This window comes from Grammomys surdaster, unplaced genomic scaffold, assembly GCF_004785775.1.
Source record: "Grammomys surdaster isolate TR1022 unplaced genomic scaffold, NIH_TR_1.0 194, whole genome shotgun sequence".
Classification (NCBI taxonomy): Eukaryota; Metazoa; Chordata; class Mammalia; order Rodentia; family Muridae; genus Grammomys; species Grammomys surdaster.
In genome coordinates this window covers 2,877,687-2,903,948 of record NW_021604639.1, presented here as the reverse complement: position 1 = coordinate 2,903,948, position 26,262 = coordinate 2,877,687, and the positions used below count along the sequence as shown (strand labels likewise).

At 37.6% G+C, this 26,262-nt stretch overlaps 1 protein-coding gene across 1 annotated transcript in view; it reads right to left on the bottom strand.

Moving 5' to 3' along the window:
* The window catches only part of Hecw1 (HECT, C2 and WW domain containing E3 ubiquitin protein ligase 1), a 145,055-nt gene that overhangs the window by 83,792 nt on the left and 35,001 nt on the right, over positions 1-26,262 (bottom strand). The window contains exons 4-7 of the mRNA XM_028769853.1: positions 11,489-11,631; positions 8,186-8,286; positions 5,322-6,647; positions 965-1,066 (exon numbers count right to left, since the gene is read on the bottom strand). Coding sequence (XP_028625686.1) covers positions 965-1,066; positions 5,322-6,647; positions 8,186-8,286; positions 11,489-11,631 — 1,672 coding nt within the window. The remainder of the gene's footprint in view (positions 1-964; positions 1,067-5,321; positions 6,648-8,185; positions 8,287-11,488; positions 11,632-26,262) is intronic.

The following is a 26,262-nucleotide window of genomic DNA, read 5'->3' as shown; positions in this document are numbered from 1 at the left end:
AGACCAAGTGTGCATAAGTATGTGGTTTTATTTCTCAGTCTTCAATTCTATTCCATTGATCAATGTGTCTGTCTCTGTACCAATACCATGCAGTTTTTATCACTATTGCTCTGTAGTACAGCTTGAGGTCAGGGATGGTGATTTCCCATAGCTGTTCTTTTATTGTTAAGAATTGTTTTTGCTATTCTGGGTTTTTTGCCTTTCCAAATGAATTTGAGAATTGCTCTTTCCATGTCTTTGAAGAATTGTGTTGGGATTTTGATGGGGATTGCATTGAATCTGTAGATTGCCTTTGGTAGGATGGCCATTTTCACTATATTAATTCTGCCAATCCATGAGCATGGGGAGATTTTTCCATTTTCTGAGATCTTCTTGAATTTCCTAAGTTCAAATGGCTAAAGAATTTTTAATTATGTAGGACAGTTATTAGGGTAAAGTGATACTGAATTCTAACCTAAAAATAATAGTTTTCTTGGAAATGCCAAAGAGCTACAGCAGACATTTGAAATTTTTAATCCTTTAATGCAAGTTATAGTTATACTTTCTTAAAACACTATGGGTTAAAGTTGTTTACTCTATGGAGACATTTGTGAATAATAGATTCACTGGAGAAAAATAGAGTTCTGTATCCAACGGAAAATTTTAAAATGGTAAATTTAGGACTGAAAGGCCACAAACAAAGACTAGTGAGGTCTTTCAATTTTTTTTGCCTCTGCCTCAGAAACTTAGGTATATTAACATTTGATTATCACTTCAATACCATATAATGAAACAGCTTGTTTTTTTTATTGTTCTTTTTTTGTTTTTTAAAAAGAAGTTTTATAGTAGGTATATATTGGTATTTAGTAACACTGCCAACTTATGGAACTTGGAAAGAATTTTGGGTGTTTGCATATGAATTCACACTGACCTGTTCAGACTGGATGGGAAGAGTTAAGCCATAGATTTGAAAACTAAAGCTTACTTGGTGGAAGAGGCTCATCGATTGTTGGGTAGTGATGATGTTCAGGCCTCAAGGAAGGAAGCTGGCTTATTGGCTGGGAATTATGGAGTATAGGACATTCACCTATGAACAAGATAGTCAAGACATTCATATGCATTGCTATGGCAATGTTATAAAAAAACATGACTATAAAACAAAGATCACCATAAGAAACAACAAATAAAATGGGAAATCTAGTTTTTGTGGCAGTTTAGTACAACCATGTCATTTATGACACAAATTATTAAGGAAAAGGAAGAGAAGAAGGAAGAAACGTTGGAGGAAAGAAAGGAAGAGAAAGAAGAAGGAAGAGAAAGAAGAAAAAGGAGAAGAAAAAAGAGGAGAAAGAAGAAAAATCCAAGTATGTTTTGACTCTTGATCTATGCCACATACACTAATCAGTACATGTGATCAGAGTCTGATTCTGTAGCTACTTGAATTGCTTTGGTTAGAAGGTGACATCAGGAAGGAACACTAGGAAAAACCTTAATGAGCCTTATTTCATTCCAGTGGAGACAGGCTTGTCTGAAGGGAGTGAAATATTTATAAGGTCTCGCAAAAGCTGTGTTGGATTACGGAAAATATACCTGATCATATGGTTTCATAATTCAAACAACAGAAGACTATTAAAAGACTGTTTTTTTTCCAGAGGTAGAGGGGACTGAAACTCTCAGATAGTATGTTTCCAAGATTGATCAAGGAACTGGTGGTTCAAGAATGTAAATTTCTAAAAAGGGACATTAGAAGATAAGATGGGGAGTCAAACATGTCATGGGAAATCATGGTTAGTCCAGATTATATGGAGGAAGAGTCCAAAAATCCAAACAGTGCTCTAGAAAGAGGAATGGATAATAGACAAAGGCTGTAGATAAAAGGCAAGAAGACTGATACAAGAAAATTTGAAACAGAGAAGTGGGATAGACAAAAGAAAATCAGACAGATACAAAGAAATTATAGAAATAAATGTATCTATAGATTTTATGACTCATTATTATGTACATTGCTTCTACTGCTGTTAGTACAGACTTATTATTAACCAAACAAAATTCTGGAACAGCATTTCTGTTTCACAGTCTACTGAGGTGTGTATATTGACCATGTAAACTCTAGCAAATAATTCTTTCAATCTCTGGAGACCCTGAAGGGCTCAGAACACAGACAGCCCCCACCCAACTTTGTACTGTTTTCCTCCTACTTCTGACCATGCTCACACCCTACTAGCAAGAGGACAAAAGACATCATTTCGTTTTCCTTCCAGGACTATTGCCATGTATTCTATTAATCTTTGGGTCAAAATGGAGAGAAAGTAAAAAGTAATGGTCAAGATCTTTGAATGATCTCAAATAGTGAACATTTCCCAGAACATTCATACTGGAAATGATTTTTTTCCCACTATAGTTCTATAGACACCACAGAAAATAAATTAGTAGAAAATATTAGGTGGGCTCAGTTTCATAGTTTAATTCCAAGAGATGACTGACAACTAAAAATAAAGATGTACTCATAACAGAAGGTCTTTCTTAATATTAAAAATACATTTTTTCCTGGACATTCTCACCATTACTAAAATGCTTTGCTTCTTTGAAGGTACCAGTAGAAATCAAGGAAGCTATTTCTTGTGCAAACATAGAACTCATTGTGGACAAGTGGCTGTTTCAAACACAGATTTTGTGGGTAAGTGGCTATGGCACTTACATTTATTTTTGTAAGTGTTTAGTGTTAAAAAATTCAAAAAGGAAACAATGGTATAACTGGTATATCACTAGCTGATGTATCTATATTTTGTTTCTTAAAATAAAAAAAAACAACCTTACCTCATTTAGTTAAACCTCATGTAATTTATCCCGACCAAATATGTTAATTGTTCCTCCAAGTCTGTAGAAATATAATACTGTTGCTTGGTGGAAGCATGACTACCTAGCTGTGAGCCCTAAGAAACTTTGAGGATGTGACAGAGGCTTGGTGGCAGCTGACTGAATGAGACATGAAGGCAGTTCTGTTCTGTACTAGGGCCCAGCTCCACATCACCTTTGCATCAAATTAAGTGTTCAGAATATTCAAGAAGGGATAATATTTCTCAACTAAAAATAAGAGAGAGTCTTTAAGTTTATTTTGATTATAACCAACGTAGCCAAATTGTAGGAAATACAAGCATGAAAGAGACTTCTTGTAAAGTCTGTGTCTGCAAACACTGTTGACTAGTTAGAGTTTCAGTGATGTGGGAAGGACAAGATGTTCCAGGTCCAAGGCCAAATTACAATTCATGTTGGGGCATTTATTATTCACCTATGAAATAGCCATTCTTTACCCCCACTCTGCATTTAGATCTAACATCCTGCCACTAGTAGATAAAGCTGGCCCAACATCCTGACAGATGAAAGAACAAAACACTTTTAGAAAGAATAAACTTGACAACACTCTAGTTTTTCACCAACTAAGGGGTTAAGAGCATCATCAGATGGCATCTAAGGCCTGTAGCTGAGGTTTCTCCACTGGACCTACACACTGTGTCCACCAATGATTTTTTAAAGCATTATTATTTATGACTATTTTTATTCTGTTTCTATAGAAACTTCAGGAAAATGCTATGGAACCTAGAATTTAAGGTAACCTAAAACTGTGTTCCTAGGTCATATTTGGCTCCAGAATAAACCAATTCTTATTCCATTTTAATTGAAGGTATGTGTTTCTGTCAACATAAACTACCAAGATACTATTTGAAGCCAAGTGGTTAGCATTTAATTGTGTGAAAATCTCCTTGGCTAAAATGGTGAGGCTAGATTCAAAGGGTGGTTTCTTTCATGTAACTGAAATGTTAGCTTTCTTGCTCATCTCATTAGGACAAAGGCAGAGTGCATCACTGTTTCATCTCATTTAACTCTTCCATTTATTCCTGAGGTCAATGCTACAATTATACCCACTTGGCTCACAAGGAAGCAGAAATATAGCACAGTTAGGTCTTTTGTGAGGAAGTGACCTGGTGGACTTAGCTCCAGGGCCTAACTCATGACTACAGGACTCTGCCTCTTTCATTTGTCTGCAAGCTTGTTTTTTTGATAACTGCCTTAAACTGAGATTTAAGTAAAAGTTTATAAAAGGAAAAGAAACAAAATGTTAACAAGAATCACTAGTTTAATAGGTATCAGTTTGAATTTATATGGAATGAGTAATTGATTTTAAAACTGAAGATGGCTGCCTTTGGATTAGAATCTTACTTGAAATGTGAGAAGAGAATTTATGCATTTATATTGTAACTGGACTGGTAGAAATGAAGATATCCCAGAGAGACGCTTGTGTCTCTCAATGTGACTAACAGACTATTGAAACAACAGACTGAAGAAATGAATTTTCCTAGGAATCTCTTGGTTGGAGAAGGAAAAGGCTGAGGCCTGTTGCCAGTCAGAAACAGAGATCTCTGGGAGATTTCAAATAGTTCTCCCAATTAGTCAGACAATCCTTCAGGGAAAGCCAGCAGGAATCATGACAAGGGGGATGATGGTGGGTGGTGGGAGACCTGGACAATGATGATGGGCAGAACTAACCCTTAGCCTGAACTACTCAGGTTTTATGTCAATCCCCCAAACATGAACCTATGTGTACCACTGAACCTGTTAGTTCTCTTCTGCAATGCGACAACCTCCTGTTTCTGCTTTTTGTAACTTGTTTTAGGGATGACAAGGCCCAGGCTCAAACTTGAGTGACTCTGGGTTGATTATGCTGTTTTTCCTTTCCATTAGCTAAACTAGCCCAAACGAACAGAACCAACTATTATAACAGAAACTGTGCTGGTATAAAAATAAGGAAGAAAAAGACATGTAGCCTTCTCATTTACAGAGTGCATTGCCATGGTCTCTAATGCCAGTGCTTCTGGAAACACTAGAGGAGTGGTCCCCTCAAACTCCGCGAGTGTGTAGGGGATGGAGAATCCATGTTCTTCAACTAATATCCACATGTATCACTGATCTTTAATGTGTTTTAGGAAGTCAAAATATTTGCTACCTAATGCTCATGATCATTTGATATTTATATCATTTGATACTACTTCCTTAACTGTGGGGTTGATGTCAAGATCAGAAAGCTAACTTATATCAACTATTCTGGTCATTAGTCAAACGCATACATATAGGTAGGTAGCTGCTTACATCCTACTGGATATATTTCTTGGTGTGAATTTGAGACATGTGCCAGAAATTCACACACCTAGACAACTGCTTGAATTCCTACATACATTGTCCAGGGCACTCATTTTTGGGACTGGTCCTTCCACCAACAATATGGGGAGACTTGTGCCCTGTAATTGTGGTGGTCCTATTATCACTGGTATGGTTTGCAGTCTAACCTTCTCTCCTATTGCTAGGACCTGCCATGGGGGACTCCAGACCTTCAGTAGTTCTTGCTCCATTCCCACCAGCAGCCAGTTCATCCTGCCAAGGCCCAGCCCCATTTGTAGACTCGGGATCTAGTTCTGGGCTCTGCACCGAGTCAGGTACCGACTCGAATGCGCTGTTTTCCTCCTCCTCATCTTCTTGTGAAGAAAAGACTGTGCTCTCAGAGATCTTGGCGCTGTCCACAGAGGAGAAGCGTGTGTGGCTGGCAAACCGATTGTTGCCATTGTAGCAGGAGCTGCTGTAACAGGAGCTGCTGTAACAGGAGCTGCTGTAGCAGGATGTGCTATAGCATGAGGGGCTGCAGCATGAGGCGTCACAACCCTCGCAACTGTGATCTGCTCCCTGCTGGGGGCTGGAGTCACTCTCACTCCCAGTGCTGGGGTGAGCTTCGCCATCTTGGCCAGCGCCAATGCTTTTGGATAAACCGGAGAAATGGCCCCGAGAACAGTCAGAGGGTGCCATGCATAGAGTAGCCCCATCGTTCTCTCCATCTTCCATGGACTGTGGGTCAGCAGCTATTGTGTCCACCTCACTGAGCCCATCCTTTTCAGAGGACTCCTTGAGGGTGGATTCCTCCTCCAATCCATCTTCCTCCTCTGTGGTGCTTCCTCTCTGGGCCGAGGGCATGCTGTGCAGCAGGGTATGGATGCGGATGTAATGGGTCCTTGGGGTCTCAGCATCTCCACAGGCAGATGCAATCACTGTCTCAAGCTCAGATACAGGTAGGGAACATGGTCTGCTTTTTTTTCTCACGGAGGCCCTCAGCTCCAGTCCAGGCTCTCCTTGCTCCAGGGTAGAAACATCCTCTTCTTCCTCCTCCTCATCTTTCCCCTTCTCCTGCATCTCTTCCTCTCTGGCTCCATTTTCGGGTACTGTTTCCTCTTCTACCTTGCTACCTAGAGCTGTACTCTCTTCTGGCAACAGCGAGGGTGGCCAGTCCTCATCCAGGGGAAGTCCCTCTGCCACTTCTTCTGCACTCAGAGTGGGCTGGGTGTCATGTTGCTCTTGGTCCTGAAGCTCCCCAGCCTCTTCGGGTCCTTCAGAGAACTTGCCACCATCTCTGGTCTCCATAGCACTTGCAGCTTCCTCACCTGTCCCGGCATACTCCTGGTTTTGGTTTTCTGAGCTGTTTACTCCATTCCCTACACTTGGTGACTCTGGCTTCGAGTCTTTGCAGACTTCTGCAGCATCACCAGGAGACTCCCCATGGCTATTCATGACACTGTCTTGCATTTCTGCTGACTCAGGCTCAGCACTCAGAGAGACCTCTTCATCATCTGTGGGCAAGAAGAAAATACGTCATCCTTTTCAGAAGAGCAATGGGAGCTGATGTTCTGTGTAGGCACAAGTAAAACATGGTAAAGGATCTCTAATGTAGGATACTGGATATGAGTGGATGAGTGTTTCTCAATCGCTTCTGAAAAATTCTGTAATGAGTGCTATTTATGTTAATAACTTTATTATTATTTATTTTTAATAAATAATCAATATTTATTATTATTATTATTATTAACTTTCAGAAGGGCTGCTACTTTAAAGTTCTCTTTTAAGGGACTGGTAAGAAAAAAATTAATATCCCAAACCTAGCTTTACCCTACCTCAGAGATCAACAATATTTGTGATATACAGTGACTTTCAGAGATGAGGACAGCAGTACTGTTCATAATTCCTTAACAACCCTAAGCAAGTTAATTGTACTTGCTTAAAACATTTCCCGTGGATCATCCTGCAGGATGTGGAATGGCTAAGCCAGGGTCTTTAGCTGCAACAAAGAAGCAAGGGATTGGGCTACATTGATAATCATCTACAGTATTGAATAGTCAGAAACCAAGGTTTCTAACTACGTTATCTTTCAAGAAGATACATCTAACTCTGTTAACATTTAACAGTTAACACTGTTTAACTCTACCGTCCTTGGCTGGAAATACACCAGTTTGGTATTGGACTTTAAATGTACTAGTACAATTCCCTATTTGAAGAAAATGATTTCTCTGCTAGAGTGTGAAGCTCTAATTCATCTTTATGCACACACAGATGAGTCAAAGAATGCAGCAAAAGGCTGAATGTGACAGGAGAACACAAAAACGTTTCCTTACAATCTAGTGTATACTTAAGCTTAGGGATTGGGTGGTGATATACTTCAGGCTCTGAGTTCTCAGTAACTCAGTAACAGTAACTCATAGACTTGGCTCAAGAGGACTTAACATTTCTCCACATGACTTACATTTAGTATGGGTGCTACAGGGGAATAGAAAAGGATTATGAGACATCTTCTCATCATTACTGTTTGGAAATATGGTTTGATATGGAAAATGGAATATAGAATGTTTCTGAAAATTTCTGTTCATGATTTTTATTTTCCCTGTACTTATCTAACTGCAGTTCTTCAACAATATAACATTTTCAGCTCATAGCCAATCGATAATTAGTTACTAGGTATAAAGAGATGATTCACATTCATGTTTTATCATTCATTCATTTGCTCATGTATAGAATGATTAAACAGCTTTTGAGCATCTTCTATGTGAGGTTATGGCAATAAAATAATAAGATACAGTTTTGTATCACATTGTTGACCTCTATTCTACTGTGTAACTTTCTATCTCTGGACCCTGGTGAAGAGGAATCTTTTAATCAAGGAGGCAATCCTGGCTTCTAAAATAGATCACTAGCTTCTGGGACTCACACAGAGATGACAGAGAATTACACAGCCCATGACCTGTTTGGAGAGAACTATGGTTATCTGTGTTCTAGAGAAAAGAACTGCACCACGACACTAGCCTCACACAAGACATGAAGATCATGCTGAAAGTACCTGCATGGATGGAGGATGTGATCTCAAATCGGAATTGCAGCTGTCCACTCACATGGTCAGTTGGAAGCCTGCGGCCAAGTGTGTAGCTGACCACCCTATCCCTAGAAGGAAATAAGCACCATCACAGATTCTGTAATAACCTCTCCTGCTGATGACCACACAGTGTGTTTTCTACACCAGCTGGTGGGATAGGCAATTTCAGAGAAGCCATGATAACAGGGAGTGAAGGTCCCATCTAAGGTACAGATGTAGGATCAATAAAGACATTCTTATAAAATATTCTAACTCAAGGATCAGAAAAACTACAGCTCATATTTAGTTATTACTTTTTATATTTTGGCATGGCCATGAGCTCTGGAAAAAAACACTTCAAAAGAGTAAATTGTGTGAAATTCAAATATAAGTGTCCATCAACACTGTTTTATTGGAACACAGTCATGCTTATTAGCTTATACATTGCCTCTGGCTATTTTCTGCTACTGCGGAAAAGTTGAACAGTTTAGACAGAGACTTGTGATCTGTAAATCCCAAAATATTACTCCTTTTACAGACTAGGTTTGAGAATCTATGTTGTACAGAAGGTGAGGGGACAAAAATGACAAATGCCTTTGCTTGACCTTCTTATGGACGTTCTCATTTCCAAATATTCCCTGGCTATAGATGTGCCAGAATATATGTAATATATGTGTAATGAAGAAGGATAGATGCTATAATAGGTACTGGAAAGCCTGTTTTGTGCTATAGAAAGCCCCCTGCTAGAGGATGGAGCAAATACAAGACTTGTGATCTGTGTTGACTCATCTTTGACTTCCAGTTATACCAATATTGACTATTCTGGATTCAGGTAACATTCAAAATAAGTTTTTAACTTACTGAAAATATAATCTATACATGAAGAAATTAATTGGGAGTTGTAATGATACACACACACACACACACATACACACAGACACAAAGTAACTGCCTGCTACCTTGGCTGAGTTAGGAAAAAGTACTTACTTGGGATATCTAGGTACAAACAAAGGCATAGTCCATAATTGATTATTTACTCTACAGTCACCCCATTAATTCATTTATGATATTCAAATGAAAACACAAATCAATTGATGTCAATATTAAAAGAGTTTTTAGAAAAAACTGACATTATGAAACAAATAATATGGTCTAGTTGTCCACAAATTTTATATTTTTTTTTGATTAAAGCATGACATGATGTTTATTGTCAGAGTTTGTTAATTAAAACAGTATATGGAGGTATAATATGGTGAAGCACAAAGTTCTGTCCATTTAGAAAGGAGTGATATTGATCAATATTTTGAAGTATGTCCACTATGATTATAAAAAATACTTTCTAAATCTAAAGCTTAATTGTAATGAGAGATAAAGATGATCACATGGCAAAATGGAATTAAGTTCATTTAATGGAGAGAGGACTGGAAACTCTGTGTGTGTGTGTGTGTGTGTGTGTGTGTACTCTGGGGGTGTACCATGGCTCAAGGCAAATGACTGTTGCTTCATGGCCATAGCCCAGTAATTTGTTCCTACTTACACTGCACATCTCCATGATGGGCAGCACTACAGAAGGAATCTCTACAGGTAATGGATGCTATAGGCCTTGAAAGAGGAAGCAAAGCAGCAGGAGGAAGTGGAGGATTAGAAGTTGGAGAATTTCCAAACCAAATAGGGTGATGGAAAGGAATCCCACAAAGACTTATTGTTGCTCATACTCATCTGTACTGCCCCTTCCTCCAAGTTGAAAGAGCACTAGGAAAACCAAACTCCCTTGCTCAGGTTTGGGGAGACCCTCTTCTACCTCAACTGCTTTTTTTCTTTGTTTGTTTTGTTGTTTTTTGTTTTGTTTTTATTGTTTTTGGTTTTGTTTTTGTTTTTGTTTTTTTTTGCTACCTAGTAGACATTCTTCCACAGTGAAGGGCAGGGCTTGCAGGATGATACTAAAAATGTACTTAGCATAGGGAAGTAGACAAGTCCTCTCTCTAGTTGTAATAATCCAGAGTGCAGCCCAGCAGGGAGAAACTGAGTATCTGTTAGGCCAATGTGAGTGCACAGTTAGACTAACAGACATCTTAGAAAACCCCACTTTTTGTCCCCTTGGCCCACACCTGGCAGAGCATTAGCAGTGTAAGAGTAGGACAGGTATGAAGAGTAGGAGAACAGCTAACTAGACAGTCGGTTGCAGGGAACCTCTCTTGGGGACAGGTTATACTTGGTCTTGGAGGGAGGCAAATGTGAATTTAACCTTGACTTAGCCGTCACAGATTTCACTTTCTTATATGGAGAAGACATAATGTTTAAGTTACAGAGGTGTTATGAAAACCAAATGAAAAGACAAAGGTCTCAAGGTACACTATTTCCTTGGAAGTACCTACTATGTGCCAATGATAATACTAGGCATCTTATGCCAGGATGTTGTTTGTTTGGTTTTCACAAACATGAATGGGGACAGTAGCTCCCTATATGTCAACTTCCTGTGATTTGAAATTAATGGACCCCTTATGTGCACACACCCATACATATACTGTCAGTTACTAAACAAATCCGCAGAGAACTTAATTAAAACACCCCAAAAGTCTGCTTAATATTTTTCATTCTTTGATATCTCTCTATGAGTCATATCATATTAATGATACACTTATAGCCAAAGACCTATGCTGATATTTTCAAATATAGTATTGTTCTCTAAGGAAATACACATTATACAAAGAGATGATCTGATCATAGTTCATTTTAATAAAAACCATGAGTGAATATGAAAGCCAAATATTTAAAACACAAAAGCATATTCTCATATACAATTAACTGCTGCAACCAATATAATTGCTGTCTTTCCATGAGAATGCATGCTTTCAAATTTTCATCTAAAATTTTCTGTAAATAGCATATTTTGAGAAATATGCTATTTCTTCAAGAAACATAGTATTTCATCTTGGAATGGAAGTGCAGTATGTGGTTAAATCCTACATACAAGACAGGTGAAGGAATGAAATGCTTTCAATAGCAATGGCAAAGTTTAAATCTATGTTTATACAGAAAAATGTGTATTATTTTTTCAATATTGTCTATGAATTTTTTATACTCTTTAATATGTATTATACAAACTACACAAGAGTAAGAAGGGGGAGGATTTAACTGAATACCATGGCCCAGGAAATGACATTGGTGGGAAAAAGCCCCTAAAATGGAAACATTTTAGTTGTCTTTCCATCAGACTTTGTAATGGCAACTTACAAGCCTTCCTGGGCATGGCCTGTAAGTGGAAGCACATCCACCCCAGTCACAGTTTACCCTATGGCGTGTCTCTCCAGCAGCCTCTGAACAGGCATTGACAGCTTTCCCAAGAAACGCTTGATGATGGGACGACTCTTGGCAAACTTGTCCTTCACTTCAATTTCTAGCACATCAGTTGGCAGAGACACGAAACTGAAATGCTGCAATGAGAAACCACATCATATTAACTGAGAGGTCATAGGGCTTGACAGTTCCAGCTCATGTGCCTTGACCTTAGTAATGCTGTGAGACCTGTTTTTAATAAATGAGGGATAACAATTGCACGCTCCCTTAGATGTTAAGAAATAAACAAACGTGATTCTAAAGCTCAGAACATTGCAGAAAATGAAGTGGGAAGTATGTAAGAGTTGAAAGGCTGGATAAATGACTGTGAAATACTATTCTCTAGACTTGATATAACCATGAAAATCATTATCTTACAACAGTAATGATTACCTTCACCCAGGCCAACACGAGACTAGCTGTATCGACAATCAGTCACTGAAGTAGGAGGGGCTTGTGAGACTATGCCCTTTACTGCTGAACTTCAGCTATTGGTGGACTCTGAGAGAGAATTGCCTTCTGTTGTATATCCTCTTCTGGTCGTACCAGATTGCAATAGACAGCTCCCATGGTCACAACAATGACCCTTGTTAAACTCCATATATAAAAAAATAAAATCAATAGGCTTTGATTTTATATCAAATAAATCAATATATCAAAAAAATTACAGTCAGATTTGTGAGGAGAGGGGTTTGGCATAGGTGGTAGACAGTTGAAGATGGTAAGACTTGAGAGGGTTCAATATGTACTGTACATGTGTAGAATTGTATAAGATCAAATTTTGATTAGATAAAAAAGTAGAGTTAATCTTTAAGATTCAAATAAAATAAGTACAAATTAGAGAAAAAAAGCACTTATCAAAGTCTCATAAATTAGAAATGGAAAGACTGGTGAGAGATACTTGCCTTGGGTGGGTGGGGGCAATACAGAAGGAGATTTAAGGAGGGGAGGGATAACTAAAGATGCTTGAAAGAGACATAAAAGTGTAATAGTGGCACCTGCATCCTGATAGTAACCAACAGCCACCTAACTGAATTTAAAGCCCCCTCATTAGGAAGGAATTTTTCCTGGTACTGAAAACTTAGCTAACTACTGGTGAGGTGTGACACCACCACCACTACTTCCTCTTCCTCCTACTCCTTCTCCTGTTTTCTTAAACCACTATACTGTCTAGCTGCATTCTAAATATTGATTGAGAAAACGCTGCCATAAAACTGGGCTATAGAAAGGCTTGTAGCGTATTTTCTTAAATAGTGATTGATGTTGGAGGTTCCAGCTCATTGCCAGTTGTGCTACGCCTGGGCTAGTGGCCCCAGGCTGAGCATGCCATGAAAAGCAAGCCAGGAAGCAGCAACCCTCCATGGTGTCTATTTCAGTTCCTGCTTCCAGGCGCCAGCCTTGAGCTCCTGTTCTGATTTCATTAGGTGATGTACTGAGGCCTGAGAGTTGTGAGCTTGAAGAAACCCTTTCACCTCCAAGTGCTTTTGATTATGGTGTTTAATCATAGCAATAGAAACCTAACTAAGACATGACTTAATAAGTACTTTCTAAGGTGTTTATGGGTATGAGAAAAGATGACTGTAGTCAGAGAAGGCTGTACATTCATTTATTTATAACACCCCACAAATGTGTGAAAGCCAGTGAAATAATCTTTATTTATTTGCTTGTTTTTAATAAGCTCTACCTTATTAAAATTAGTTTAAAAATTAGTTCTTTGAGAATCTCATAGACTATATGTTGATCATATATGTACATGTATATATGATCATATGGGAAGGGAGATCCCCGAGTTTTCTGTCTTCATTTCTGCAACCTTTTAAGTTCAATTTGTGCATCCAATGTCCTCTTGGACACATGGCCAAATTACCATGGACTATACTCTTAAGGAAAACTGATTCTCTCTCCCAGCCTCTATCACCTGAAAATAGCTCCTTTGCTCAGACTGAACCTCATCCATAACTCCCTCTCCATGCTAGAATTAGACCTGACTTGATCTTGCACAGTTCTTGTGGATACTATGAGTTCATACGTACAGCTGCTTTGCATGTATGTCTGGAAGATGCTATTTCCTTGTGTCATCCATTGACTCTTGCTCTTCTACTCTTTCTGCTTCCTCTTCCACAAACCCTGAGCCCTGGGGAGAAGGATGTGATGTGGAAGGACTATTTGGGGGCTGAGCATTCCTCAGTCTCATTCTCCGTGCTCTGGCATCATGTGGGTCTTTGTGTAAAATGCCATGTACTACAAATAGAAGCTTCTCTGAGGAGCAATAATCTATAGGTCAACACAAGTCATTAAGATTTGGTATAATTCTATAGAATAGTCTGTCAATTTAGCGGAATAATAGCAGTCTGCTCTTCACTAGAGGAATATGACTAGCCCATCTAGCCACAGCTTCTCTTTCTGATAATGATGCCAGATATGGGCTTCATCTTGTGGAATGGGATGAAAATCCAATCAGAAAGTTGTGGACTGCTCCAACCATTTTCATGTCACTGTTGCTCCAGTGAGTGTGACTTGCCAGTCTAGTCATTATTTAGTTCAAAGGGTTCAGCTGGGTGAGGTTGATGACTACTTTTCATGTCTGGTAGTGTGCACATCACCTTCCAGAACTATGAAAGCTAGCCAGTAGGGATGACTCTTTCAGACCAGAACCAGCTTGAGTTCTCCATAATCTGTAACTGAAGCATATGATGTTCAGCAGTAGTGTCTTACCCTCATCACATGAAGGGTAACCATTGCCTGTAAATCATTGGTTTCTATAGGACCTCACTGACAACAACTCCAAAAGAGGTTGGCAATAGGTTTTTAATTTGTTAGCCTACACCTGGCTCATGTGGTAGCATTGGAAGAATATCCACACTGATCTCTATAATAAACATACCAGTCTGCACTCTTACCAACAGTGAGTAAGGGTTTCTTTTATTCCCCATCAATGTTAGCATTATTTTTTGTCATTTGATCTTGACTATTATGATTGAGACAAAGTGGAGTTTCATTTCTTTGATGGTTAAGGATGTTGACAATTTTAAAAATGATTCTTAGTTATTTGTATTTTATGTTTTGAGCATTCTCTCTCTTTAGTTCTATGTTCTATTTTTGAATCAGGTTGTTTGGTATCACTTCTTTTACTTTTTCTGTATATTTTAGATACTAACCATCTGTGAGATAGATTCCTAGTAAAGATTTTTTCCCATTCTGCAGGCTGCCTTTTTATTCAAATGAATAAAATGATTTTATCTTTTTTGCTCAGAACAGTTTTAGTTTCATGAGGTCTCATTTATTAATTGTTATTCTTACTCCCTGATGTATATCTCCAAACATATATTTGCTTGAATAATTGCTTATTGGGTGCACTGAGAGAGAGAGAGCAAATGGCCAATGCAGTAAAGTAAAATGCCATCTGCCATGTATAGCAATGAGTCACATAGAATAAGGGGATTGGATGCATTTTTTTGTTGGGATAAAATTTCTTTGTGTGTAGCTTCCAGGCATGTAGTCAATGCACTGAGACAGAGGGCAATCCCCTGCCATCATTCTAGTTTAGCTTTGCCTCTAAAGTGATTTCCAGATAAGTCTGTGGAATTTTGGAAAGACCGAAATTCCCTGTGAAGACACACAAGCAAGCAAGCAAACAAGCAAGCAGTGAAAAATCTTCAAGTTGGGCCTGCTGGTGAGCTCGTTCAGTGGGAAAGGGCTCTTGCTAGCAAGGCTGATGGCCTGAGATCCATCCTGAGTTGGAAGAAAGTACTGAGTTCTGCAATTTTCCTTTGCCCTCTTCACACTCACTGTGGCACATATGTGCCAACCCACATGCGTGTATTTATTTTTGTATGTGTGGGTATAGCAGTTTGGGCTGGCATTTTTTCATAACTTGTAGAACATCTGTCCCAGCCTCTCTGGTTTTCATAGTCTCCACTGAAAAGTTAGGTGTCATTTTGAAGGGCCTGCATTTATATCAGACTTAATCTTTTTCTCATCTATCTTTGAATACTTTTTTTGTTTAGTTCATTTAGTGTTTTGACTAATATGTGATATGAATATTTTCTTTTGTGGTCTTTTATGGTGTTTTGTGTGCCCCTTGGACCTTGATTGACATCTGTAGCAGGATACTTATTCTGCTACATTGTATTTGCAGTGGAGCTCGGTGATTAGGCAGTAGAAGAGGAGGTGGAGCTGGGAGAGAAAGAGAGGGAGGGGTGGAGAGAAAAAGAGGAAGAGGAGGGGAGAAATAGAGGAAGGGGAGGAGAAGAAGGAGGATATCAGCCATGGAGAACCATGGATGGGTTGAAACTGTCCTGGGTAGCAACTTCTATCAAAAGGTTAGCTATTGGGTAACAACTCTAATTGTGTGGGCATCTTGTTGATCAAGCAGTTCTAAACATATAAATCCTTTAGATAATCATTAAGCTTGAAGAGTCTCATTTCTACCGGGTACTGAGAGAATGGCAGATATTGTCTGGGGTTCAGATATGCTTTGTGGATGCAGCATGGTGGATTGGCAGAACCATCCCCAACACTGGCTTCTCATGGGTGCCAGGGCCTGCTCAGAGCCAAGGAGCAGCAGAAACATGGTGGCTGCCTGGGAACAAGCCAGACCAGGTGCCATTTTCCAAATATCACCCCCTACAGACATCTCCTTCCTTAGATTATGGAAGTTTTCTATGATTTTGTTAAAAATACCATTTATGAAATTGATCTAGTCTTTTTCTATAGCTACTACATTAAAAAATAAGATCTCATACTTCTTACATGTTCTGTGCTTGTATTTTTTTTGTTGCTGTTGTTTTCTCTTTTTTGTGGATTTTTTTTATTTAACATTTTCTTTGTCTAATATTCTTTTCCATCTCATCTCATCTATTGGTGAATCTTGCCCTGGAGCTTTTGCTTGAATTTCTAATTTTTCATTTCAAAGTTTATTTCTTTTGGATTTTTAGAGTCCTGTTTACTAGATTCTATTTTCGTATCTTGGATTTTAAAAAAATTGCATTCAGCCTTTTTGTGTTTTTGTTTCCATGGTCTTCATCCTGACATTAATTTATACCCTCTTTGAATTTCTTACTTACATTTATTATTGCTATTTTAAAATTAATGTCTTGAAAAATAATCTAAGTTACTTTTCTCAGGGACATTAGTATAGAATTACTGGTTTATAGAAGAGACTTACTGTGTTGGTTATGTTTTTATTTTTGAAATGACATTTAAGATGCTAATGTTAGAGTGCTAGTGTTTCTTGGTAAGAAAATCTTGTCTTCCCTTTGTTGAGTGGGTATTTGCCTCAGATTCCTGTTTCCCTGCGTTATCAGGTTGTACACCATATGAATGGGGCTTAGGAGTCAATCTTGGAGTGATTCAGTTTGCATGTTCAATTGGGTTATCAAAATGGTCCTGGCTCAGCTCAGAATAATTGATGTTTCTAAGTCCAGAACTTCTGGAACATTTAGAAGAGTTTCACACCCAACCCTCAGGAATCTGGTGAAACTTACAACTTCTCAGGCAGTGGAAACTAGAGAAGTTGGCAAGGCAAGTCTAAGATCCTTATTGAAGATAGGAAGCTGAAAGAGGAGTGGAGGATAAACATAGTCCCTAGAATGGCCTCAGGGGTATATGATGTGCAAATGAGAATTTGTAAATGGTAAGAGTAGGTAGAAATAGAAAATCTTTACCTACTATACTGGAATACCAATAACATTAAATACATCATTATTTAGAATAAAATTGGTCCCAATTCTCAACTCAAAAGTATGGGTGATTTAAAAAAAAACAACTAAGTTCCTGCAATGGGATTCAACAAACCATGATATAATAAAAATGTACTCATTTAGATCAAAATTAAACCAAAACAGTTATTATTATTATAAATTATTTTAGATATTTTGAGATTACAATATAATTACATCATTTTCACTTTCTCTTTTCTCACCCCAAACCTTTCCCTATACCTCTTATCTATTTTCAAACTTCTAACTTCTTTTTTCATTAATTGTTGACATATATACATTCTTAATATATGCTAACACACATATATTCCTCATATACATAAACACAACCTGCTCAGCTTGTATAATGTTGCTTCTTATATGTAAGTTTTCAGGGCTGAACATTTGGTATTGAGTAACCAATTGGTGTGCTTTTTCCCGTGGAAGACTATTTTTCCCACTTTCTAAGTTCCTTAGATGCCTATAGTTCTTTATGTAGGGTGAGATCTAATGAATGGGAGAAAATCTTTGCCCACAATACATTCAACAAAACATTAGTGTTTACAATATAGAAAGAACACAAAAAGTTAAGCATTGAGAAAATACTGCAATTTAAAAGTGGGCTATGGAACTAAACAGAAAATTCTCAAAAAAGAAAGAAAGAAATGCACTTTTAAAAGTTGGCTCCATTCCCTTAGATTCTACACTTGATGGTGAGTTGAGGATTCGCTTAGCTTTCCCCCACCAATCCTCTCATCCGTCCCTTGTAGATCATCTCTACTCCTTGGTGTTAGAATCACTTTCTAACAGTGGCCACTGAGATTGCTCCAGATTTGCTCTTAGTCCTGTAGCAGCCTGCCCACAGGAGCCCTTCCTCCCACACCACTTCAGTTCACTACAGACACTACCTCTAGGCACATAACAAGGGAACCCTTAGCTCTTTTGTTCCTATCCCTCTAGTCTTTTAGTTCTATTGCAGCTTGCCTACAGGAGCCCCTTCTTCTACCCACGTCTATTCTCTGCAGAATTTGCCTCTTGGTTGGGGACACTGGTCCTATTCTTTCCTGCAGACCCTCTCAGTCTTTCCTCCTAGTTCATCTCCATTCCTTTCTGTCACCTACTGACCTGAAGAAGCTCTCTACCAGGGACTCTACAGCCACAGCACTCACTTAGTATACAGAACAGGCAGCAACAACAAAAATCAAAGAATGGAACACCCACCCAACAAAGACCAGATCAGGTATCAGCACTAAGAAACACTTTAAACATTGTAACTCCCGATGCCTGGGTTAGATCCCAAAACAAAAACACAAATATGAACAGCCAAGACAACATGCCTCCTTCAGAACCAAGTAACCCTACTGCAATAGGCTTTGAAAATTCAACTTTGTTAAAGCACAAGACAGAACTTCTAAATAACAATTATGAATATATTTGAAGACATGAATAAATGCCTTAATGAAGATCATGAAAATACAACAAACAGTTGAATAAAGCTGTTGAGATTTGTTCTGTTACCATGTATTGTAATGCTAAATACTAGCCCACAAGGTCTTGTGTCTCCCAGGGACAAGGAGATCCTCATGTATACCAAATGATGCTATGTAACCTTACTCCTTAATTTTAAACTATTGGTTGGATAAATATGCCTACAGCCTATATCTGGGCAGAAAAGAAGTGGGTGTGGCTTTAGTTCCCAGGGCTTGGGGTCTGAGGCAGAGACCACGAGCAGAAAGAAGAAAAAAAGAGAAAGATGTCATGGGGTAAGTGGATCATGAGAACATGGTCATGAGGGCTAGTTGAAGTAGGAGCAGCCCAGGCAGAACACTGCAAGTTATATCTTTGTGTTATTGACAGAGAAGTAGATAAAATAGCTTAGACTATTGATATTTGCCTAGCTCTAGTGCTATGAAAGTAATCATAAATATAAAGGGTTTGTGTCATTTATTTGGGAACTAAGGATCAAAGGTGGAGTAGATAACGCCATTAATTTTAAACACAATTTAAAATAATTAAACAGTTCAAGATATGAAAGTAGAAGTTAATAAAGAATCATTAAAGAAAAACTGAAATAAAACTGGAAATAAAAATCTTAGAATGGCAAACAAAAATTTCAGAGGTAAGCTTCACTAAGTCTAAGACGTGAGAGAAATAATCCTAGGTGTTAAAGACAGCGTAGAAGAAATGGATAGCTCAGCCAAAGAAAACTGTTAAACCTAAAAAATATTCAACAATATTCAACAATATAAAATATTTCTAACAAAATCATACAAGAAAATTTCTCCAACCTGAAGTAGGAGATGCAAAAAAACATATAGAATGGCAAATAGACAGGGCCAGAAAAGAGATCCCCCATAATACATAATAATCAAAACACTAAATATATAGAACTATTAAAATCTACAAGGGGAAAAACAAGAAGTAACATATAAAATCAGGACCATTAGAATAACACTTGACTCCATAGAGAAAACTGTGAAAGCCAGAATGACTTGGATAGATGTTCTATAACTTGCATAGAAAACTGATACCAGCCTAGACTACTGTACCCAGGAAAACTATCAATCAGTAACAGAGAAAAAAATTCCATGATAAAACCAACTTAAGCAATTTATATCTACAAATCTAGCCCTATAGAAAGCACAAGAAGAAAATTTGTCTGTAGAGGTTAACCATAACCAAAGGACACAGGAGTAAATAATCCTAGAACAGTAAATCAAACTGAACTGGAGACACCATAACAACAAACTAAAAAGAATGAATGAAGACAGCTCACCAACAACCTTTAACATCAGTGGTCTCAATTCCCCAAGGAAAAAGACACAGACTAACAGACTGGATTATAAAACATGTTCCATTTCTCTGATTTATCCAAGAAACACACCTAATAATCAAGGATAGACAACATCTCAGGGTGTAATGATGGACAAAAGTATTTCAGATAAATGGACCCAAGAAACAAACAAGTATACCCATTGTAATATCTGACAAAAAAAGACTTCAAAACTAATAAGATATAGTGATAGACACTATAAATTCATCAAAGGAAAAATCTATCAAGAGGACATGAAATTCTTAACACCTGTGCATCAAATATAAGGACACCCAAGTTCAATAAAGAAACATATACTACAGGTAAAATCACATATTGACCCTCACACATGGAGAGTGGATAACTTCAATATCTCATTCCCATTGATAGACAGGTAACCCAGACGAAAACTAAACAGAGAAATATGGGAGCTAAATGACATCATAAACCAAATGGACCTAACAGACACTTTGAGAACATTTCACCCATACATAAAAGAATGTACATTCTTCTCAGCAGTTTGTGGAACTTTCTCTAAAACTGTCCAATTACTTGGACACAAAGTAAATCTTTATAGTTACAAGAAAATTGAAATAACACACTGAATCCTATCTGAGTACCACAAATTAAAGCTAGATCCCATTGTGATGTTGTTTAGCTCTCAAATTTCTCTGTTTAGTTTTTGTCTGGATTACCTGTCTATCAATGAGAATGAGATATTGAAGTTACTCACTTGTCAGGAGCCATAATGGCACAAGCTAATAACTAGCACATGATCATTCCGAAGTGGCTTGCTTTGGATTATTATGTAATCTGTGACAGGTGCATCCTTATTCAGCAAGGCTGTAAGGGATTCATTTTGGGAAAGATTCCTGCTATTAATATACTTTTCCTATTATTATTAAACATATATAACAATCACTAAGTAATAGCACACTCCTTCAGAGCAGATCTCTGCAGATTCACAAAAAAGTACTATATTGTAGTGATGCTATATAGACAAATAGATGATTTCTTAAGTCTTAATGATGATCCTATAAGAATTCCTAAAATTATATCAATGATTATTAAGATCTTTTACAGTGGGACTGCTATTAGCTCCTTTTCTGATAGTCAAAACTGCGATGAAGACTCTGCCAGTCTCCCAAGTGTCACCAGTTAATTGCTCTTAGATAGTAACCAGACTTTCTCCTACTCAGAGCATATTCCAAGAGGTTGTAAAGCAATTATCCAAAGGTTATAAAAAGGGAACTAAAAATTTATTATAGGTGCTAGGACAGAGGATAAAATATTGCCTGGGTTTATCTATACAAAACTTCACTAATAACTCAGTTATGGTTTTAAACCTTCAGCGAACCTGTGGAGCTAGACAGGTAATGGATGTTTAGTCAGATAATTACTCCTAATGGATATGCATGTAAACATTCTCTGTTGTAAACTTCTATTTCAATTTATGATTTGAGTTTTTGTGTGAACTTGTGATGAATTTTGTAACATGTGATCATGTATTCTGAAAGATACATAAGTACTGAAGATAGAAGAGAAAGAATTTATTGCCTTCCCCATCTAGAGTAATATACAGAATAGAATTTTTTCCTTTTCCCTAGATACAATAGAATTTTTCCTTTTCCTCACTTAGGATCTTTCTGCTTTTCCCCTTAGATAGCTTTCATAGGGAACTTTTTACACTTTGTAATAAACTCTATAATCACTTCTCTAAGTGTCTTTTCTTCCTGTGACTTCCAACTAGCAGGCTGAAAGTTAGAGTCCAGCAGTTCCTGCTGAGATAGAGAAAGGCCACATTGCCTAATCCTCCACTGTTAAGCTACATGTGTTAATCACTTAAGCCATCAGTCTTTTACCCTCAGAAGAAGCAAGAAGTTTTTAGGACTTTTTAGAAGCCCCAAAGCTCAGAATACCTACAAATCATATGCAGTTTAAGAAGAAGGAAGATCAATAGTGTAGATGCTTCAATCCTACATAGAAAGGTGACCAAAATAATCACAGGAGGTAGATAGATGGAAGCACCTGGGAGGGAGAGAGGAAGAGGAGGGAAAAAGGGGGTCAAGAACAGGTATTGGAAGGGACAGGAGAGAAGTACATAGGGTCAGGAAATTGAATAGAAACATGTAGCAGTGGGGGATGGGGAACTAGCGTTAGCCACTAGAAAGTCCCAGATTTCAGGGAAGTGAGAGGCTCTCAGGACCCAATGGCAATCACTTTAGCTGAAATTCCCAAGGGGAGATAAAACCTGTAGAGACCACCTCCAGTAGATAAGCATGGCCCCCAGTTGAGGGGTGGGACCACCCATATATTTCAAAACTTTTAACCCAGAAGTGTTCATGTTCAATGAAAAGATAGGGACAAAAAATGGAACAAAGATTGAAGGAAAGGCCATCCAGAGACTGCCCCACTTAGGGATCCATCCCATCTGTAGACACCAAACTCCCACACTATTGCTGATGCCAAGAAGCACTTGCTGACAGGAGCCAGATATGGTTGTTCCCTGAGAGATTCTACCAGCACCTGACCAATACAGATGCAGATACTCACAGCTAACTATTGGACTGAGCCCAGGGACTCTATTGGAAGAGCTAGGGGAAGGCCTGAAGAAGGAGCTGAAGGAGATTGCAACCCCATAAGAAGAACAATATCAACTAACTGGACCACCCAAAACTCCAAGAGACTAAACCACCAACCAAAGAGTATACATGGAGGGATCCATGGCTCCAGATACATATGTAGCAGAGGATTACCTTATCTGACATCAATGGGAAGGGAGGGAAGCTTGATGCCCCCAGCGAAGGGAGATGCTGGAGGGGTGAGGAAGGAGTGAGTAAATGGGTGGAGGAGCACCTCATAGAGGCAAAGGGAAGGAGACAGAGGGGCGATGACATTTGAGGATTATGGAGGGGTAACCAGGAAGGGGGATATCATTTGAAATGTAAATGGATAAAATAATTAATAAAAAAGCTAGATACCAATGTAACAGAAACAACAGAAAGATTATGTACTCAGGGAAACTGAACAACTCATTACTGAATAAAAAATGGGCCAAAACGTAAATCAAGAAGGAAATTTAAAACTTCTAAGAATTGAATAAAAAATGAAAACATAACATCCCCAAACCTTTGGGTACTAAGAAGTAAGTTCATAACACTAACTGCCTATATAATAAAATATGGAGATACTTCATATTGATAATTTATAGACACCTGAAAACTCTAGAACAAAAGAAATAATAAAACCCAAATCAAATAGATGGCAAGAAATAATTAAACTTAGTTCTGAAATCAAAAAAATAGAAACAACAACAAAAAGGCAGACTCAATAAGATAAAAATTTGGTTCTCTGGGAAAATCAACAAGATTAATAGTCCTTTAGGCAAATTAACTAAAAAAGAGAAGGTTCAAATTAAATAAAATTAGAAATGAAAATGGCATAGTATAACAGATAATGAAGAAATTCAGAGAACCTCCTGGACATACATTAAAAATTTGTACTAAAAAAAAACAACCTAGAAAACCTAAAGGAAATGTCTATATTTCTTGGTAAAAATGAGCTACTTAAATCAAGATCAAGTAGGCAATTTAAACATACCCATGATCTCTAGACAAATAGAAGCAGTAATTAAAATCCCCCCTAAAGCATAGAGCTCTTTGGATTCAGTACAGAATTCTATTCAGACCTTTAAGGAATAATTAACAGCAATACTCCTCAAAAAAAATCCTACAAAATAAAAACTGAACAAACATTCTGTTATTCTTTTAGAAGGACACTATTACCCTAAAGGAAAAACCACATAAAGATCTGATAAAATAAATAAATAAATAAATAAATAAATAAACAAAATTATAGACCAAAATTCCTTATGAACATAGATTGAAAAAATCCAATAAAATACTTGCAAACTGAATCCAAGAGGACAAAAAAAAGATTACCCACCATGATCATGTTGGCTTCATCCCAGAGATGCAGGGATGTATCAAAATTCATAAATCAATAAATGTAATCCATCACATAAACAGACTGAAAGATAAAAACCATACGATCATCTCATTACGTGCAGAAAAGGTCTTTATAAAAGTCCAACCATCCCTTTATGAAATAAGTTATGAAGGTTCTACATATACAAAAGACACACCTTGACATAATAAAGGCAATTTACAGCAAGCCCACAGCCAAAAGCAGCTTAAACAGAAAGAAATAAAAAGTGTTTTCACTAAAATCAGGAAGAAGACAGGGGTGTCTACTCTCTCCATGCCTGTTGGAAATAGTACTTGAAGTCTCAGCTAGAGCAATGAGATAACAGAAGGAGATACAATAAGAGGGAATAAAGTCAAAGTATCTTTATTTGTAGATGATATGATAGTATACATAAGTAACCCTAAAAACTCCGTCAAGAAATGTCTACGGCTAATAAAAACACCTTCATCAAACTAGCAGGCTACAAAAATGAACTAAAAAAATTAGTTGTTTTCTTATACACAAATAACAAGCACACTGAGAGAGAAAGTAGAAAAATATCATCCTTTACAATAGTCTTAAAAAAAGAAAAACCTTGAACTCGAGATTTTTCACTCTAACCAAGCAAGTGAAAGACTTGTGTTATAAAAACATTAAGGCACTGAAGAAAGAAACTGAAGAAGACATCAGAAGATGAAAGATCTCCCATGCTCATGGATTGGTATAACTTATATTGTGAAAATGGCCATTCTACCAAAAGCAATATATAGATTTGTTACAATCTCCATCAATTTTTTTAAACAAAATTCTTCATAGAAATTGAAAAAAAAACAATCTTCCAATTCATATGGAAATATTAAAAAATTAGGATAGCTAAGACAAACTTGAATAATAAAAGAACTTCTGGAGACATCATCATCCCAGATTTCAAGTTGTACTAGAAACATATTAGAAATAAAACCAGTATGAAATTGGCACGAAAGCCAACACATTGATGGAATTGAACTGAAGACCTAGACATTAGTTCAGACATCAATGAACACCCGATTTTTGACAAAGAAGCTAAAAGAGATACACTAGAGAAGAGATAGCATCTTCAACAAATTGTGCTTATCAACCTGGATGACTGCATGTAGAAGAATGAAAATAGATCCACCCTGTACAAATCTCAACTCCAAATGGATCAAGGGTCTCAACCTAAGAGTGTGCTACTAGAGAAATCCTGGAAATGATCTTGAATTCATTGGCAGAGGAACTTTTGAGCATGACACTGATAGCTCAGGCACTAAGACCAACAGTCTTACATGGACCTCATGGAAGTGGGAAAACTTACACATGATAAAGGACACCATCATTCAGGCAAAGTAACAGACTAAAGAATGGAAATAGTCTGCCAATTATTCATCTGTTAGAGATGCATTTTTATCTAGAATATATAAGAACCTCAAGAAAATAAAGAATTCAACTAAAAATGGGGTGTCGAAATAAACACAGAGCTCTTAAAAGATGAAACACAAATGGATGGGAAGCAAAGAAAATTTCAACAACCTTAACTATCAGGGAAATACAAATTAAAACTACTTGGAGATTTTATCTTTCTGTACTCAGAATGGCCAAGATCAATAAAATGAGTGGCAGCGCATGTGGGAGAGAAGGCCTGGAAACGGGAACATTTATTCAGTGCTGGTGGGAGTATAAGCTGCTAAGGCTACTATGGAAATCAGTGTCGTGGTTCCTCAGGAAGCTGGAACTCCATGTACCTCAAGAACCAGCTATGTCTCCCTTGGGCATATATCTAAGGGACTCTACATCTTACTGTAAAGATACCTGCTCATTCATGTTTACTGCTGCTCTGTTCATAATAGTCAGCAATTGGAAACAACCTAGTGTGTCAGCTGATGAATGGATAATGAAACATGTGGTACATTTACACAGTGGGATATTATTCAACTATTAAGAAAAATGAAATTGTGAAATTCATAGGTAAATGGATGAAGCTAGAAAAAAAAATCATCCTGAGTGAGGTAACCTAGGCCCCAAAAGGCAAATATGTTTTCCCATATATGTAGGTATTTGCTTTTAAGCCTTTAGTGTGTATGCCATAGTTTCAAAAACCACAGAGGTTGGGTATTCAGTAAGGAACTAAAGGGTAAGTGTTCCCAAGGAAGGGAACATAGAGTTTATTAGTTATATAGACACAAAGAGGAAACTAGAATATGATGATAAATAGGGAAGAGATGGACAAGAAGGAG